Source organism: Epinephelus lanceolatus, chromosome 19 (assembly GCF_041903045.1).
Source record: "Epinephelus lanceolatus isolate andai-2023 chromosome 19, ASM4190304v1, whole genome shotgun sequence".
NCBI classification, from domain to species: Eukaryota; Metazoa; Chordata; class Actinopteri; order Perciformes; family Serranidae; genus Epinephelus; species Epinephelus lanceolatus.
The window spans coordinates 11,107,179-11,126,645 of record NC_135752.1 but is presented as its reverse complement, the minus strand read 5'-3'; the positions used below and the strand labels follow the sequence as shown (position 1 = coordinate 11,126,645).

Sequence of the window (19,467 nt, the reverse complement as noted above, 5' to 3'; positions counted from 1 at the left end):
TGATGCTGTTGGTGAGTAATACCAATATGTGTTCAGTTACCTTTGGTCCTTGTCTTCCTGGGTATCCTGGCAATCCAGGAACTCCAAGTTTACCCTGTGAATGAGAAAAGGCAAATTTGATTAGATTCACTTAGATTCACAGGCTATTCCAGCCATTTAGTACTGCACTTCCATAAGGCTGGGGGACTCATTAGATACAGATTTAAAAAACCAAATAATCAAATTTGATTCAGAAGAGACAGAGATATTTTGATATTCAACCTGCGTTCCAAATCACATACTTTCCCTTCTTTCTTTCAGTAGGTACTGCAGCTGCTTTTACGCAGTACGTACTGTTGCATGCAGTACAGTATGCACACAATCAGGACATACTACTACTTCACTTAATCAAAATTGCCATTATAACTGTTTGAGTGGCCATCATCCACTTGAATGTGCTGTCATCCATCACTGCGGCTTCTTACAGCTGTTACAGAGCTGTCGTTTGTTTGCGGTTCAGTCAATGCTACATATTGCATTTGCATATTGCAAAGAATTGTGGGTCAGATTAGCCAGAAAAGCATGCTGTGTTGCGTGACTGGATGCCAAGATGGCTCCTATTCAGCCTAATGAGAATTGTTGACCTGGCGCATACAGCAAAAAAAGTATCTAGCTTCCAGGTTTTTTTCTGGGAAATGTGGCCCACTAAATATAAGCAGTAGCATTTCTCATGCTGGCCCCGCAAGCAAGTTCCCGCTCTACCCTTTTCTCGACTTGAGGAAAGTTTTACAAATATAAAACCTTAATTGAATCAAAACCACATACAAGACAGAGTCATATTTGACCTAGTTTGCAGTTTGAGGTGCCCTGTCAACAGTTTTACAGATGTCTCTTTTATAATAGTGGTCTATGAGAGAAATGCTTTTTGGGTCGCAGGGAATGTTCTTGCTGCAATACCCCAAGTGGCCACTGGGAAAAAACTGGAAGCCCGGTTGAGCGGCATTCCTGGAGGCCTGTTCTAAATGCCCTAATGACATCATCATGGCTTCACACATTATGCAATTCTATATTACCTGATGCTTATATGAGACACCTGGTATTAATGTAACTATGTATATAAAATATTTTTCAACATTATAAATATATAAAATAGAAATAGAATTATAGAAATATTTTTCTGGGTTATCAATGACACAAAAATAATAAAATCATCACTAGAATTTCTAACAATGTTTATCTCTTAATGAGTAACTTGCCAGCAAAGACAGATTGGATTATACTACATCCATACAGCAACGAATGTAAACAGAATAGCAGTGTTATTCTGGTAGTAAAACTACAAATGAACACCTGCTAAACACAGCAGCATTTATTAGAACCAGCTCAGTGTTTGAATGTTAAAATGTTGGCTGCTGTGCAAGATACAATCCAATATGAAAATGACTCAGCTGTTAGCTCATGTGTGATCCAGATACAGATCCGAGTCTATATTTATAATGGCGTTACTGCCGTAATGCAAATTCAATTCAGATTCAGAACAAGCACTTTAAGCTTTAAGGATAATAAACATGTGCACTGTGGCTACTGTGGAACATTATCACAGTGTTCCCTTCGACTTTGGCTAATGACTTGCCAAATCAGACTGTGCATGAATTTGTTAGTACAGTCTCAATGATACTCAACAACAGTTCAATCCAGTGTTTAAACCTTTAGTAAAAGACAAATATAAGAATTCTTTTTAAACTACAAACATGTCTGAGGTATTGTCATCAAGTGCTAACCCAGTGTTCAATTTAACAATAATGATTGCTAAAAACTGAATCCATTGTATGCTCCCAGCTGGTTCAAGAGTAGCAGCAATGAAAAATCGATTGCTGTTCAGAAGAGAACGATTGGAAAAACTATTTCCCTTGTTAAGCCATGCTGAGCTATCATCCCAGATCAAACATGACTGATGATACAAAATTACAACTTGGTTTTTTATTCAGTTTCATCAGTCAGTGCAAAATGTAGGCAGAGGACACAGTGCGTGTGGGATATCAAAGGTGCTTACCTTCTCACCACTTGGGCCGAGAGGACCAGCATCTCCTGGGAGACCTGAGCGACCCTTTGGTCCCTCAGGACCATCTTCTCCCCTGGGTCCTGCTGGTCCAAGCTCTCCCTGGAAACACAAGAAGCACAAATATCACATGCCTTATACTTGAACATGATACACTAGATCCACTGTCAGCATTAACTCTGAGCACACACTTAGAAATGATTATTTTCCTTAAAGCTACCATGTGGAGTTTTCTTGTAAAATATGTTGAATGTATTGTGTTAAATATATTTTAATACCTAAATCACTTATATTATGTATACACCAACTAGACCATTTGCTCTTTCCTGCCACTTGCTGGTGAATGTCTACCTTTCTTGGCTCATTACACCAGTTGAACTGCATGAAACACTACAATAGAAGTTTGCGTTATTGCCCTCTACAACCTGCATGAACATTAATGTACCTTTAGAGGCCCAACAGTTTCAGTTGTTTCACAAGACTGATTTTTCTTATTTTTTTTCATCCGTGCTCTCCTTAGGCCCCAACCACACTAATACATATTAATTTTTCAACAGCGTTTTAAAACGATGCCTGTGTAAACAGGAAGCAGATTGTCTACTCTGCAGTTGGTTGCTTAGACACAGATAATGCTACAGAGATGACAAAAAGTAAGACTAAATATTTATGCTTGAACTGACGACGCGACGAAACTCTTACTTAAACTAATGCATGAGTATAAGGTGGTCAAGGCGGCAGAAAACAGATTGGGAGTCGTTATAAAGTAAATACGGCAATCTATCAGAGCAGCACCAGGAGCATTATCATTCCTGAAGGAAGCTATGGCAATGGGAAAGGACTTCCCACACAAGAAGGATAAAATCACAATGTGTATGTAGACCTATCTATAATGTTTTGACTTGACACATTGTAAGTGATAAGACGCAGTCAGGAAGTGAACATGGGTGTCTCCATTTACGCCCATCCAGACTAAAACACAACGCCAAAAGCAGGGTCAGCAGCGTTTTAATAGGTATCCATTTTATGTGCTCCAAAATATTGTTAGTGTAGACACCCGGCATACATGTAGTGATAGTTATGCATTTGAAACAAAAACTTATTAGTGTGCTTGTAGTCTAAAAGGTTTAATGTGGGCAGTGCTCAGTTGGATAAAGCTGATGTCAAGTATTTCAATGCACCACTCAGGAGCGAGCAATTTCATGAAACAAAATTTGATAATACTTATGGGATTGTTTGCTTATGTTGACAGGCCAATGTCAATCACCATTGTTTTTTTAATTTTATTCTTCTTTGAATAGTACCTAAGGGTATTTTTTTCTTTACCTTTAGTGTTGCTTATTTAGGCCTGAATGTCAAATGTTGTAGAAACAAAATAAAGGGACAGTTCACCCCAAAATTAAAAATACATATTTTTCTCTTACCTGTAGTGCTGTATATTAGTGTAGACTGTTTTGGTGTGAGTTGCAGAGTGTTGGAGATATCGAGCATAGAGATGTCTGCCTTCTCTCCAATTTAATGGAACTATGGAACTAGATGGCACTCAGCTTGTGGTGCTCAAAGTGCCAAAAATAAATAAATTTGAAAAACCTAACATCAATGTCTCTTTCCGGAAATCATGACCTGGTTACTCAATCCACAGACCCTGTTGTGAGCAGTTTCATATAGGAGCTACTTAATTTCTACCAGACTACTCTTGCAAACTGAATCACCACACAGAGGGAAGCATGCATCTACTGCTAGCTCACCTAACACCACTGAGCTAGCTAACGTTACAGCTCAGCAGAAGAGGCCATTTATGTTTACATCTTGCAGTATCACAAGCATGAGCTTCTTGTTCATGTGTAGATGCATGCTTTCTTTTGTGCAGTGATTTGGTTCACAGGTGTAGTTTGGTGGACAGAAAAAATTCCTACATGAAACTGCATAGCAAGGTCCGTGGATTATCTTAAGGAACTAGGTCATGATTTCTGGAAAGAGACATTGGTGTTGAGTTTTTCGAATTTATTTTTTGGCACTTTGAGCGCCACAAGCAGAGCGCCATTGAGTTCCATTATATTCAAGAGAATGCAGACGTCTACAGCTGATATCTCCATCACTATGCAACTCACACAAAGTATCTTGACTGACAAATAGTACTACAGGTGAGACTGATTTTGGGGTGAACTGTCCCTATGGGTGAACTGTCCCTATAAGATTTGAAACCAAACTATCAGACGTATTAAATGCAGGGACATGTCAAGTCATACAATAGTATGGAGTACTGTCGTGTTCACATTTTAATTTGTTTCCCAAGTGCAACTTAATGTTAACGTGTAAAGCAAACAAGTCCATCCTTTCTGGGTAACTCAGGTCGCCCTTTTAAAACGGTTGTGGGTGTAAAGTTGCGTAAAGAATCATGTAAAGCTATTTTCCTTTGCTGCCTTTCCCCTTCAAAGCAGTTAGCAATCCTATTATTGCTTCTCTCTGTAAGTGTGCTCCCCTTCTAGCAGGACACCCACTAAATGACAGAGTACAAACTCACTCTGACAACCAGTCGCTGCAGCGGAGACCCAGTGGTGTGTGAAAGGTATCTATAGTTAAAGGCTTGTGCGGAGTTGCACAAGCAAGCAAGCGCGCGCACGCCCCCACTCAAGTACACATAAAACGGCATCAAGCAAACTGTACTTGACTCACACTTGCAAGCTTATCAAAGAGAACACTTTAAATTGAGCACTCTCACACACACACACACACACACAAAAACACACACACTTTTCATAGGCATGCTTAAAAATGAGTCATTTAGATTCAAGTCCATGTGTGTCTCCTCCAGAACAGAGGGCCTCCTCAAATCCTTGCTTTCATCTGGATCTGCTACATCTCCAGAGGAAAACAGGCTGGAGCCCCATGTCTCTCTCTCAGGTTTGAAGGGGTTTAGAGTGCCATTGATTTCTCCTTCCTTTCTGTACTCAACTATAGACAGCCTGGTCAGGGATTGGGGGGATTGATGTTTGAAGTATGGGTTGGAGTGAGTCATGTTTCTCAGTCTAAAAGACTGTTTTCCTCCAACTTGACATTGTAAATCCCTAATGTAGTTTGGAGAAGGAAGTTGTTCTTGGGTACACCTGTCAAACGTGCGCTTTTTTTTCCCTTTGTGTTGTTGAGGTTAGGACTGACTTGAGAGTGGCAAAGGGGAAAGAAAAGGCATTGGAAACTGCTCACGTAAGTACATACGCACACACAGGCACTAACAGCTGGCAACAGGAGCAACACCTTATGTTTGCTCATTACCCACAATTCCACAGTAGTCACACAGGCTTAGGCCATAAGGGGCTAACATCTAAGGAGTGTTTGGGGCTTTCACTTAGTTCAGGTAGAGGTCACCCCCAACACAACTAAGCCCCAAAAGCTATTTTGAGTGTAGGACTTACAGTTGTCTGATTAGTTGCATTCATTTGGAAGATGTTTCCAGCCCTCACTTTGTGACTGACACACTGCTGAGTACAATATAGACAAAGAAGCCTTACCCTGTCACCCTTGATTCCCATATCTCCCTTGAAGCCGGGGAAGCCGTCTTCTCCCTAGCAAGAGAATAAAAGAGACAAAGAGGTGAGGATGTAATGAAGAAGAAATAATGGGATAATACAGATGTTGAAAGCATTTGTGTTATTCATACAGAGAAACACACTCAAAGACAAGCACACACACACACACACACACACACAGATGCAGAGTCTTGGCAAGATCCCCTGTTGCCATAGAAACTCTTGATAGCCTTTTTCTTTCTTCTGTACCGGCATCAGTTTTACAGCATATCATTGAGATAATCATTAGCATGAGACATTTCATGCAAGATCACCACCTGTTACGAATAATTCATACAAATACTAAAATTCCTCATAAAGTCTCTTCCTTTCACACAGACCATTTCTTAGCCAGTAAGTCTGAGCTTTTTTACCTTTTCACCCTTGTGTCCTTTAAGACCGCGCACACCATCGGCTCCCTGTGATGCAAGAAAAGACAGGTATTACTGACCGACAGGGTGCATGTTGAACAAACAGGAGGGGTTGAATTGTAGAGCATTAAGTCCAACCATGAGCCAGGAAGACATTCACTACCAATTGGATGATTCAGGCTGTTCTCATGCACTGTTCTCGTACATATACCTATAAAAAGTAATGCACTGGAATTTGCATTCAACCCACATAACTGGGGAGGCTGCGATCTGCGTAACGTGGCAGGTTGGGATGGGTCAAACAAGTAGGACTTTCCCCCAGGAGACCGGTGTTTGTGTCTCATGCGAAACCATGTGAACTTTACTTAATATCAAATTACGTCATCACCATGTTTCTTTTCCTGTACCTAACCTACATAATTTTAAGTTACATTAAGTTGGTAACTTAATGTTACGAACGTAATTTGACGCCACCAAGCCCTGTTTCTTTTCCCTAAACCTTACCTACGCAACTTTATGTTCAGTTATAACATGACAATAACCCAACCATGATTCTTTTCCTAAACTCAACATGCATTACTTTACTTGGCTAAACCTGACCCACATAACTTTACTTTCCTAATCTACGTAACTTTATGCTGAGTACATTATGTGAGACGCCATTCCTGGGGCACTGATTCATTAGATATAATAGGAACCACTGTATGAGGATACGTTAGATTATTTCAGTTTTTCTTAAATAAGGCTGCAAAGTAGTAAAAGTCACAGTTACTGCTTTTTTCCCAAAATGTGACAAACAAGAAAGCTATATAAAAGCATTTGAAATCCGGGGCGTCGGTGGCTTAGTGGTAGAGCAGGCGCCCCATGTACAAGGCTGTTGCCGCAGCGGCCCGGGTTCGAATCCAGCCTGTGGCCCTTTGCTGCATGTCATCTCCCCTCTCTCTCTCTCTCTCTCCCCCCTTCACACTTACCTGTCCTGTCCATTAAAGGCAAAATGGCCAAAAAAAATCTTAAAAAAGCATTTGAAATCCTCACAACTAGTTTTCTTGACTGTTCATCTCATCTGTCAGAGAGAGCAGATATTTCAGCCATGTAACTGGGGGACTTTTAGCTGGAAGTCAAGCCACGTGTGATCCCCTTTCTCAGCAGAGGCTTTAATGATTGGATAAATCACATCTTGCCAAGATTTTATTTGAAGGGATTTCTTTTGTCTTGGTTTTATCTTCTACTGACGAAGGGCTGTTCGCCCTAAGCCATCACCAGTCCCTGTGACTAACCTTAGAAGCACCTTATGTGAGCAAAGTGATGTAAGATCTGAAAAGATGACTTCTCTGTCTTAGTCTTTGCATCACTGAGATCGTTTTCATGTCTCTGTGACAAAAGCGCAGGCCAATAACCACTACAGAGAGTTTCCCCTTTCAAGGGAAGGTAAATTAGCAGAAACTAGGGCTTTTAATTTGTTAAACAACAGCTTTTTACTAATTCACAGTTGGTTGTTGGACAAACCTTGGAAATAATAAGACAGCTTTTTCTTCACAGGCATTTTAACAAGATAATTGGCAACTATTAGCCCATAACAATTGTTAATTGCAGGGTACCACTACCTGACGATATCACAAATGAATTTATTAGTGGTTGATAATCATCTCACCTTCACGCCTCGGGGCCCAGGGTAACCAATGGGTCCTTGAGGGCCAGGAGGGCCCTGGGGAGATAAATGTTCAGCATGAGTGTGTAGCACACACACAATTACAGTACACACAGGCACCCACAGTGCTAATGTTATCCACATTAATGCAAAATGTTGTATGCAAATGTATCTGATCTAGGACAAAGAGAGGGGAAAGAAACTTAAATAAATTCAGAAAAGAACAATTGCAAGCTCCAAAAGTATAAGAAGCAAAGACAGAACTGAAACATACCATGTGCCCTTTCTCTCCATTAGGCCCCTCCTTTCCAGGGTGACCCTGTGAATTATTAAGAGAAATATTATTGCATCTCATTTCAGGATAATTACCACCATAAATACTACAGCAGCCCCTATAACTGAGGGATTAAGCAGTAAAACTATGGGAGGACATATCAAACTGGAAAATTGAAATAAGGGCCTTTAGAGTTCAATCTCATTTGGGATTTTTAACCTCTGTGCACACATGTTATAGAGGGCACTACCGGCTATTAATGGGCTCTAAAAGCCAAGGCTGCGGTTTTGGGACTTCACAATACATTATGCACATACTGTACATGTGTGCGTACAAACACAGTGCAGAAGACACAAAAACACACATCTAATTTGGATGTCCGGTAAAAAGAAGAAAAGAAATAGAAGGAAACTGATTGCATTCTCATGAGACAAAGCAGCTCCTCATAGCCTCTGATGGGTTTTTTAGTGACTTGAGAGAGGATGGAGAAGGAAATAGATACTAGAGAGGGCAAAAATGAGGGGCAAGGAGTGAACGCTGAGACAGAGAGAGAGGGAATACTGTGGTTAATGGAAGATGCAACAAATGGATGAATAAAAAAGCTAAGTGTGTCAATGGTGCTATTTCTACTCTAAAAAGACTCTGAAAGCCATTAAAGGACCAGGGGACACTATGCTGCTGGCTCTCCTCCATCTCTCTTTGCTCTCTTTCAACAAATCCATCATTTTTCTACACCATCTCTGTGTATCTTTCTCTCTCGCTTCAGTTATTCGTATCTCACAGCCTCTCTCTCGTCTCTGTCTCTCTTAGGTGCCACCTGGTGCCTTCTGAGACACACCTGCCGTTATCGCAGGTGTCTCCTTGTGCAAAGATGGGAAAGAGAGTGTTTGCATGTGTGTGGGCGGGTTCCACTGTTACACAGCTGTGTCAATGTGTTGTATCATACATATGTTTGAGCCACATAATTATCTTGGTGTGTTTTGAGTGTGAAGTGTTTTTCTAAACATTAAAATGTGATGTACTGCTTTGAAAGTGTTGTTTCTCACAGTTGTGGCAATTAGAATAGGCAAACTATGAAAAAAAGACAGAGGGAGACAGAGAAAGGCTGTTTCACTTGCGTATATCTCTTTGGACGTTAGTATCTATGAGCTTACCGGTGGACCATCAGCTCCTGGCATTCCTGGCAAGCCTGGCTTTCCAGTGGGACCCTAGAGAGAAGACAAGAGAAAAGATGTTAGGGCAAATAAGACATCACAGAATTAGACAACACATAGCAATCAAAGGTTAAAGGGATTATAAAAGTCTATAAAAACAAGACTAAAGGGCCTTTCAGACTGCCACGCAGTAACTCGCCGCCTCCAGTCGTTTCAGTGAGGGGAAGGGGGCAGAGAGGAAGTGGCTTTGAACAAGGCAGTAGGGGCATGAAGCATTTGCCGCCCACATGAAAGGGCACAGATTTTGCTCTGCTGATCACAGTTCATCACGCTGAACTTCTGGTGTTTGCCACCTGGCACTTGCCCATCAAGTAGCAGGTGTCGCAAAAGCAGAAAGAAGACAAGATGGAGGAGCTGTGTCTAAATATCTGAGTTGTTCAACACGGCAGTAGCAACTTATAAGACAACTAGAGGAAAAATCTGGCATGGGATAACATTTGCATCCAAATTCAGATGACTGGTAAATTGTAACAATATGTACAAATCTTTGGTAATTTTAACAATTTTCTTGCTACAGTATGCAGCTACAAGCCATAGCCACAGAAGTTGCTGTTATAAACCCTTTGCTTTTTTGGGGAAGGCTCTTGCAGGCTAGTGGTTGTCAGGGTGGTTACCGTGCCACGGTGTAAAAGCAGCTTAAGAATCACGCTAGCAGCTGTGATGCTATACTTAGGCAGGGTGGTGTTTTGAGGTAAATTGTAACATCAGCATGCTAACACACTGATTTCTTCTTTGAACCAATATTAAACGAGCTACTCCTTGTTCCATTCTATTTTGCTTCACTAATACCACAGCCTTCTCATTTTTCATATATAATCAGGAGACACATTATACCCGCATCATTCATTCTCAAATTCCTGTTCAATAATAAACTGAATACCTTCCATATAAACTGGCAAATGTGATTTAGCTAAAATTGGATTAAAATGTATCAGGATTAAAATCTGTCTGCACTGTCTACTCGGCACTATTTGGTCCTGCGTTGGGGATGGGGACACGTTTGCATAATGGTGTGATAAGCATTTGGAACTGAATAAGATAGCAACTTGGCTTTCAGCTCATGCAAATGAATGAGACAATTTCCAGCAATTTTATAGATTGTGGGCCTGTGTTTATTACCATTTTATCAAGCTGGCATTTTTTTTCTGTGGAGATGCAGAAATGGCATGCTTCTCAATACGTTATTGTTATTTAGTGATCATGTGATAGCTTACCTTCTCTCCTGGAGGTCCGATGGGTCCTTGGGGCCCTGCAAGTCCCTGTGAAGAGGACACAAAACACTCAGAACATTTTATTCAGTGAATGAGAAGAAAATCTAATGTCAGACAACCTGTTCATCACTGACCTGGGCACCTGGGTTGCCTTGCTGTCCAGGAGGTCCTGGCTCTCCTTGAGGTCCCTATAGAAAAATGAAGTTAATTTTAGAAACCTCGTTATAAATACAAAGATTGATCTCTTTATTTACTTGAGTAAAACCTCCCATGTGAAGGTAAGAGTGATTTGTTGCTCCATATGGTCCATTAAAAGTGAAATGTTGCTCTCAACAGAAATAAATCAGAAGCTGTCCAACAGCGCATCACTGCATTATTACCTTATTACCAGCCTCCTCCTTTTCTCTCTCTCCGTCTGTGTGTTTGTTTCATTCTCCTATCTGTGTGAATTAGAGTGTGGATATGCAACCTGAGCCTGATGGAACCTGACGAGATCCTTCATGCCAGGCAGGGCCAGGTTTGGACAAATATTTACGCAAGATGTGCGGGTCAGTTTCAGCCTACTTGACATGGGCCTTAAAGTTTATTAATTGAAAATGTAGTGTAAAAATAAAAAAAGATGATGGACATACTGTCTGTGTTGGACTACTTCTTGTTCAATGCTGGGGTGTGTTATTTATGAGACAATGCATGAACGCTAACGTAACCTCAGTGCTTTAGCTTACATTAACTGCATCAGACTCAGGTTGGTACAGACCACAAATGTATAAAGAGAACTGGATACAGCATGGGAGTTTATTCCGTTCATGCTTATGGAAGTTGCTCAGTAGCGCCAAAAAAGTTTGACATAACTAGGTATAAAATTACCCAGATCTTCTCACAGAGCAAACACACTCAAATTTGTGCCAGCCAAGCGGCTAATTATTGCTAGCCGAGCGGTTGACTTCCGGTTTAGCCTTATACTAACTTGAATGAGGATAAAATGATTTAATTGTTAACTTCCTACAGACTTCAAACTGTATGGGTCATTTCCCAAACCGAAATGAGTCATTTTGTGGGTGTTGTAATGCTCAAAAAATGTATCCACTCATTTCAAGACGTCTCCTTCACAATGTAAGTCTATGGGAAAAGTCTTTTTGGGCCATATGGCATCACGGAACAGACCCAGAGTTGTAGTTACATGATTTAGCCTTTGGGTTCGGGTTGGGCTTGGTTACTGCTTTGGGACACAAGTCAGGTTCGGACAGAAATATGCAGCCTGAGTCGCACTCTAGTGTGAATAAGGCACTTCAGTTTTGCCTTCTGTGTGATTGTGTTGCCTGTTGGGGGTAGTGTGGCTCAGGTTCTAGCATTTTGGCGACACATGGAAGCTGCTTGACAACCTCCTGGATCCATCTTTCGTATATATTCACATTCATTCATCATTTTTGTCACTGGGTTACTGTAATGTTATAATGTTGGTCATTCTGTAGACAGAACATCTACTGTACATCCTGGGACTGTTGCTCTTCCAAAGGTTTCCTCCATTTTTCCCCCACTAAGGGTCTTTGGTGGGAGTTTTTCCTTTTTACAAGCAAGAGGATGAAAAGGACAGAGGGTTTCATCTGCTGTACAGTTTTAGTCCCCTGAGGCAAATTTGTAATTTAGGATATATGGGGCGATATAACTAAAATTGACTTGACTTGAGTTATACCTTAACAGGCAAATAGCACAATATCTTGCTCTAGCTCAAGGTAGAAGACACACACACACACACACACACACGTATACACAGCACACATTCTCACATGTACTTTCCTAATGACAGATCCTGCTGAACCACAAACACAAAACACTTTCCATCTCAGATAACTGGCAATCAATTATGTTGCCCCAGTCCAAGAGTCTAGGGAAAGCTGTTGATCTTCCATCTCTACCTAGTTGGAACATTCCCAACAGACGAGACGAGCTGCTCGGGCCAGGTATTCTCTCATTATGGTCAGGCGCTACGAGAAATTGACCTGGAATGATACAACTGGCCATAGTGGACTGCTCAAATGAATCTAAACACAGCCCGTCTATTCTTCATTATCTGCTAAGTATCCTCTGATTGTACTGCTGTGTGTGCGTGTGTGTTTGGGTGTAAGTGTAAGAGAGAGAGAGAGGGCTCATGAGGCGATATCATGGATTTAAGGATAAAATAAAGAGATTAAAATGGTGCATTTTCAGACTCTGTGACAGCTGTGTGTGTGTTGTGTCTGAGAAATTTGCAATTGAATCAATTCCAGCCTCACTTACTATGTTTCCTTTGGGACCAGGGTGGCCATCCATTCCAGTAACACCCTACAGCAGATGACATGAACACAACATTTAGCACATATCAATGCAGGCCAGCAAATATGCAATACACTGAATGCACTTTTAGCTGTTAAATCTCACTCTGAGCTGAAGATAGATTTAAAAACCACACCCTGGTTTTTGCATCTGCATGTTATGAATCTGAATGAGTGATTTATTGTTCGTGGTATCTCTACATCCTGCACAGGGATATCAGTTCAAAACAAGCTACTTGATTGATGTTCACTGTCCATGTTAAATTAAATCTGTTGAGACAATATAAACATTAAGATTATACTTTGCTCCGCTGTAGACATTCGTCTGAAACGCTGAAGTTAAACTCAATAACGTATGCCACTCTTCGTGTATGCTGTCTGAAATATATTGAGTTTTGTATTTCTCTGTGGGTGTTGTTTGCAGTGTCTTCTGTTCTTTGAGACAGTGAAAAAAATGAATCTGCTCTCCAAACAGTAAATCTACTGTAACAGCATGGATATGAAAAGGTGAGAGGAAGGTAAAGGGGACTCACAGGGGGTCCAGGAGGTCCCTGGGGTCCTTTTGGTCCCAGCAAACCACGGGGCCCCTGGGGAGAAAAAGAAGGGGAAATGAGACTGAGAACGATATCACACCTGTGAAAGAACTGTTGAATTATTAAACACGTTCAGCTAAATCAAGTTTCAAAATTATACTTCTGGAAACAACCTGACTTCCCAAATGTCCTTGAGGATATTCTACTGAGTCAGACTGTGAGGGAAAGCTGAAACCCCTTCTTTTTTTTCTTTACTACACATTAATTCCCCACAGCTATGCCTATCAAACATTGCTTTGAATTTCTGTGCTTTGCCTCACAGCCACAGTTACCTAACAAGACCCATTGTCCTTCAAACTGATGTAGCACACCCTGGTGGACAAATTAAGTCATAACAGCAGATATCTAGCGGTCTCTCCTTCCCTGTCTCCCCCCCCCCTCCGTGGGGAATATCCTGCCTGAGAGAGTGGGAGGCTATTATAACAAGCTTGATGTGAGCTGCCTGCATTTCTCACCTCCAAAGCTTCTCTTGTACAGATGAGGCACGAGCAAAGCCTCATCAGCATACACTTTCCAGCAATATAATGCTAAAAAATAAATCTCCATTTCTATGAATACAAACGGCGGCTGCACTCTGCAGATGATATACAATATCTTCACATCATTTGGTTTTTGCTAACAATATGACATGACGAGAGCAGGCCCTCTCAGCTTTATCATACTATCTCTCAGTGTTAAGACCGAATGGTAATGCGTGCGATCACTCACTGGTTCACCAGGAAGTCCCCTAGGTCCGATCTCTCCATCATCTCCCTGGGAAAGAGAGAGAGCAGGTCAGAATGTGGAACAGACAGTGAATGGTAATGGAGGGGAAAGTGTGTGTGTGTGTGTGTGTGTGTGTGTGTGTGTGTGTGTGTGTGTGTGTGTGTTACGAGGATCGAGAAATAATGGGAAGACACAAAGAAAAAGCTGGGAAAGAGGGGATCAGGTTGCATCAGCTGTGGGTAGTGAGGGTGGTGAGGGACATTAGAAGCAGATGAAGGTGTGCAGAGATCAAGTAATATTAAGGAGGAAACTGAGAGAGAGGCGGGGAGGGCAAGTGGAAGTGAAATTCAGGTGCTGACACAAAAGGTAAGTTTGGTAAGAGGAAGTTCAGTTCAGAGTAATCTCTGTCTTTCTGCAGTATAACATTAACAGGTAAGGGGTGAGATACATCAGACACAAGCATTCACCGTTTATTTCTTTGAAAACAAAGGAAAAACTAAAAAGAGAGAGCTGTGAAATTGTGATTTTTCTCCATTACCCTTTCTCCATCCTCTCCAGGACTGCCAGGAGGTCCAGACGGGCCAGGTTCACCCTACGACAACAAACATTTAGATTTAACAATGGCACACATCAAAACGACTACACACACGCACACCATACAAACATACTTTTCATAGCAGCACAAAAGGACTTACTCTGTGTCCTTTTTCACCAGGAAGTCCAGCCAGGCCATCAAACCCTCTGTCTCCCTGAAGAGCAAAGAAAAATCAGGTTGCATGCCTCTTGTACGGGATTCAAAAACACACTTTTAAACCGGCATTATGAAATGTGGTGTATTGAGTGCATTATGAATATGGTAGACAAGGTACTTTGGGTCCAGACTGTCCCGGCATGCCCCTGGCACCGTCGGCTCCAGAACGACCCTGTAAAAATAACAACAGTTACATAACACATCAGACATCGCTGTGAATGTACTATGAAGACAACAAGATGCCTGGCTTTTTAAATCAGCACTCCGATAGGTATAAGTATCAGAAAGTAATATGTTGCATGCTTTGCTGTTCTGAACTCCACTTACCCTTCTGCCAGGTTTTCCAGGGGGTCCAGTAGATCCCATAGGTCCACGTGGTCCCTGAAGCAAAAACACTTATATTACTCAGAAGCATTTCTTTAATGTTCCAACTTGGAAATATCATACTAATACAAGAGAAGATGCATACCGCTTTGCTTTAAAGGGCAACAACAATAATTTGTTAGAACTACAATGGTTTAACAATATATACGTGTGTATGTGTGATTAGGATAACAAGTTTTAAGCTAAACTAAATTTCACATTCTTATATCTTACCTGAGGACCTGCCTCTCCAGACTCTCCCTTCAGTCCCGCTACACCTGGAGGACCCTGAGAGGAAAAACGAATAGAAGATTTAATGGACACTGAACCAATACTAGCTTTTAAATCAGCTACAAACTGTTTGTATATTCATTTTGTGTACTACAATAGCTGCTGATCAAATTTTTGGAATAAAATGTATTGATTTTGAGTCTGCCTGCCATGAGGTGATTCAAAATACCTACCAGAGGGCCAGGTCTGCCAGTCAAACCCATTGGACCTGTAGGGCCGCGCATGGCCAGCTGAACACAGGAAGGAAAAGATTAGCGATAAGATGAAAATAAAAATATATAAAGGATAAAATATTCAAAGCTGTTGTGCATGTAGCAGATGTGTGATTAAATATACCATGGATTTAGCTATTTGCGTGTGTGTGTGTGTGTGTGTGTGCTGTAAGTGTATTTGTGTCTATGTGTTCTACATGTGTAATTGTATATGAATAATGCATGCTTGTGAGCAACCACAGGGAAATAAAACGTAACACTGAAATACAAAAATGCAATACTGATGAAAATAAAGGGGAAAAGGAAAAAACAGGTTTAAAACAATCAATGCAAATATGGCAGTAGGGAATGAAACATATTTCAACGTATTTCAACAGGAGAAGCAAGTTTGAGAATGGAGGGGAAAAAATACATTTCTACATACAGTGTGATACTGACTACTGCAGTGTGTTCATGTGTGAACTGTTACCCTAGCCTGCTGCATGATGGCTTGCATCTGGGCCTCCTGTGCTGATACAGCAGGTCCCTTCTGTCCCGAGTCACCTCCAGCGCTGAATCTGAACTATGGAGGGAATCACAGATTGGTGAGACTTCGCTGCAGTGAAGACACCAGCACACAGGAGGCACTGGCAAAACACAAAAGTACTAGCTGAGAAAAATGTGGAATAACTAAAGCTTCTTGCAGCAAAATAAATATTTTAGTTGAAATCTATTCCCAACAACGTGTTCAATATTTCTTTAATAGGATGTCCCTGCCTAGAAACTTTGCAACAGATGTGGAACTAAGCATCAGCCTCCAGCTGTCAAGCCAGCACCATCGAAGGCTGCCTCTACAAGTTGCAGGCTTCGAATTCTAGTGGCATCTGGTGGTGATAAGCCGGCACTGCAGCCATAGGTGAATATCCAACACAGGTTTGTTTGGGCCAAGCATCTCAGGTTGGGATACATAGCACAGTCCTTAGGAGGGTGACTGTCGGTTGGTTCACAGATGCACGGCAACACAACAGTGAAATAGTGAGCAGGACTGTTACCATCACAGAAACAGTGTTACCAAGAAGAAAATACAAACAGTTGATTCAGAACATCAGGGCTGAGTCAGATCTACTGCAGCTCACCCAGCATAAACCAAATTTATCCGGAGCAAAAACTTTTCAAAAGCACTGTGCAAATCCCACGGTTTCTTCTTCAGACTAAATTTCTGCTGAGCTTGATTAAATATTGGCCCTTCCCTTTGCTATCTCAGTCACAATCAAATATATGCAGCTATTTCTTTTTTTTCCTGCCTGCCAATCTGTGATCCTTTCGGTCTGTCTTTGATTCTTTCTCTCTTCATCTAGTTTCACGCTTTTCGTCATTCCTTCCCCAATATGCATTTCTATGCATCATCGGACCTTGAACAAAATGTTCTGCTACATCAAACTGTCGTCTAGCGAGGCCAGACAGAGAGAGAAAATGCTCTGATGGGAACTACATTTTTCTTTTTTTTTTTCTTTTTTACACACCACCAACTCATGGTAGAGCAGACTATCCACAGAAAATGAAAAGAAGATGCATTACAAGTCATTGGAGCATTTAAGCAAAAACATAGTGTTAAGATTCACCAGTTAACCCTGTTTTATTGATTCCACAATTTTAACACTGAGTCCTCTGGTGAACGAAGAGTGAAACAACAATTCATGTTTCCCATTAGCCTCGGAGCTCAAGGATCAGATTTCAAGCCGTGCTTTCTGCCAGTGGATACGCCAGAAGGGCTTGAGTTCCTGTCCAGACAGAGACACAGCTCTGTGGACCCCTGAAACCACAACTTCACATCTGTACAACTAATCAGGTCCAACAGCGGCAGAATCAGACATCTTCCAAGTACAAGAAAAAGAAAGTAAAAAAGGTGCGCAGGAAGTCGTTAGCATGGCTGTGTGTAAGTGTCGCAGTTGAATCATTGGACGCAGCTGAAGCTACAGTGAGAACCGACAGTGTTGCTTTGCCTCCTGTCTATACCTAGACGACTTCCTGGAAGGACACATGATAGGATAGCTTAAATTTTAGCTGAAGAATGTGGAATAAGTTAAAACTATGCAAGTAGAGAAAGTCTGAGTTTATGTAGTCAAAACAACTGAGGGGTGATAGAGAGGGGCACTAGCTCACTCACTAAACACACCACAAGGGGTTGCTAAAGCACAGATTTACATTGCAAAATATTTGTAAAGGACAGGCCCATCAACAACTGTTAAAAAGGAAACCCCCTCCATTCCACTACACTGTGTAAACCACATGTCAGAGTTATTGATAAAACAGAGTAAGATACATCATACTTGGCTTTAAACAAGGCTAAACAAGGATATAGTGCAACATGGAAAATGTTTTAGCGCTCACAGTGGGGGTAAACATGAAAACACACAGCGCTTAATATTTAAACTCCTTTTTTTTACAGCTGTAATTTACTTACTGGCAGCATCAGGACAGTTCCAGGGGGTCCTGGCAGACCATCAGCACCAGGAAGACCAGGGCGACCCGGAGGACCCTTAGACAGGAAGTAACACAAACGTGAGCAAACATGCAGACAGAAATATAGTTACATTCTGTATTTCTACAGCTTTGAAAATCAGTGTGATGTATGCAATTTATACACACCCTCTCTCCAGTATCTCCAGGGCCGCCTGGTGGGCCAGAAGCACCTGGGGGTCCGGGGAGACCCTATGTTGAGCAAAAGATTTCATTTTACACACATCATACATACATAATGCATCACAAAGACACAGTCATATTTGCTCCACTAAAACTTCTCGCCTTCATCTTGCAAAGTGGTCACACATGGGAGAAAGGAATGCATGAGGCAATATGGGACAGCTTGTTGAGTTGTAAATCCTTTGTGAGGCGCTCTTTATTTGTCTATAGCTCAGCGCTTGAACGGCTGGCCTCTGTGGGACTCCATCTGCAGGGTGTCAAGAGCAACTGTGTTGGAAAAAGTCGTCCTAGATAAATAATTAAGTTCTTTAACATCTGGGCAAGTCCATATCTCTTCGGGGGGAACTGTTTTGGCCACTCCCTTTGCATTACAAATCGGGCAGCAGGGGATTTTTCACAGTAAAGCACTAAAATGTGAATTTTCCTATCCTAAGGACACAGCATGCACAGACTAGAAGAATGGGTGACATAAACTATTATCAGTTTTTATTTATAAACACAAAAAAATGACAGTGACAAGAGTAGTACATGAAAGAGAGACCAAAGAGAGGAAGTAAATAGACAGAATTTGAGACAAATATACTTACTGTTGGCCCTTCAGGCCCAGGTGGACCCTCCACTAACATCCCCTAAAAACACACAAGCACAGAAATCATCAGTTACCACTCAGGGCCTCATTCATCAGTATGTCTATCTGCCATGATCCCACAGTGTACAGATGCACCCACAAGCGTTTCATGTGTTCATTAACACATAGCTTTAGTTAAAGGAGGTAAATGTACATGAATACATGCCTCAACACACCTGCCTATCAACCTTCCATCTCAGAGTCTTTGCTAACTTAATGTACATTCCTGCCTGTCATTTTGGTTATGCTTGCAATCAAATCCACAGAGAAAAGGAGGGTGAATGACCGCAGAGACAGAAAGGCAATGACGCCCTGAGGTGCTCTCCTACCTGGACAAGCTGAGGGAAGCACTGATGAAAATGAAGCGATAATTAATTTGTTCGCCCTGTCAGATGAAATATTTGGTCATGCATGCGATATAAAGCTAGTTTATACGCGTGTGCTCTGATATACATTCAATGTAATTATTGAATTTCCATCATATATACTTTTAGCCAAAAATCGCAAGCAATTTGGTGTGGACCACTTACAAGCACGTGACTCACAGATGCACTGTTGCAGCTCTGTGGCTGCAGAGATATTGCTTTGTTTGCCTTTGTGGTAACATTTTG

At 41.4% G+C, this 19,467-nt stretch overlaps 1 protein-coding gene across 2 annotated transcripts in view; it reads right to left on the bottom strand.

The window, feature by feature from the left end:
- col5a1 (procollagen, type V, alpha 1) overlaps window positions 1-19,467 on the bottom strand; it is an 89,072-nt gene that overhangs the window by 23,517 nt on the left and 46,088 nt on the right. For both annotated transcript variants that reach the window (XM_033646867.2, XM_033646866.2), the window contains exons 10-31: window positions 18,816-18,857; window positions 18,175-18,237; window positions 17,990-18,064; window positions 16,016-16,108; window positions 15,508-15,564; window positions 15,278-15,331; window positions 15,008-15,061; window positions 14,799-14,852; window positions 14,625-14,678; window positions 14,468-14,521; window positions 13,933-13,977; window positions 13,165-13,218; window positions 12,597-12,641; window positions 10,454-10,507; window positions 10,323-10,367; window positions 9,049-9,102; window positions 7,895-7,939; window positions 7,624-7,677; window positions 5,976-6,020; window positions 5,545-5,598; window positions 2,033-2,140; window positions 41-94 (exon numbers count right to left, since the gene is read on the bottom strand). In XM_033646867.2, the coding sequence (XP_033502758.1) occupies window positions 41-94; window positions 2,033-2,140; window positions 5,545-5,598; window positions 5,976-6,020; window positions 7,624-7,677; window positions 7,895-7,939; window positions 9,049-9,102; window positions 10,323-10,367; window positions 10,454-10,507; window positions 12,597-12,641; window positions 13,165-13,218; window positions 13,933-13,977; window positions 14,468-14,521; window positions 14,625-14,678; window positions 14,799-14,852; window positions 15,008-15,061; window positions 15,278-15,331; window positions 15,508-15,564; window positions 16,016-16,108; window positions 17,990-18,064; window positions 18,175-18,237; window positions 18,816-18,857 (1,257 nt within the window). The remainder of the gene's footprint in view (window positions 1-40; window positions 95-2,032; window positions 2,141-5,544; window positions 5,599-5,975; window positions 6,021-7,623; window positions 7,678-7,894; window positions 7,940-9,048; window positions 9,103-10,322; window positions 10,368-10,453; window positions 10,508-12,596; window positions 12,642-13,164; window positions 13,219-13,932; window positions 13,978-14,467; window positions 14,522-14,624; window positions 14,679-14,798; window positions 14,853-15,007; window positions 15,062-15,277; window positions 15,332-15,507; window positions 15,565-16,015; window positions 16,109-17,989; window positions 18,065-18,174; window positions 18,238-18,815; window positions 18,858-19,467) is intronic.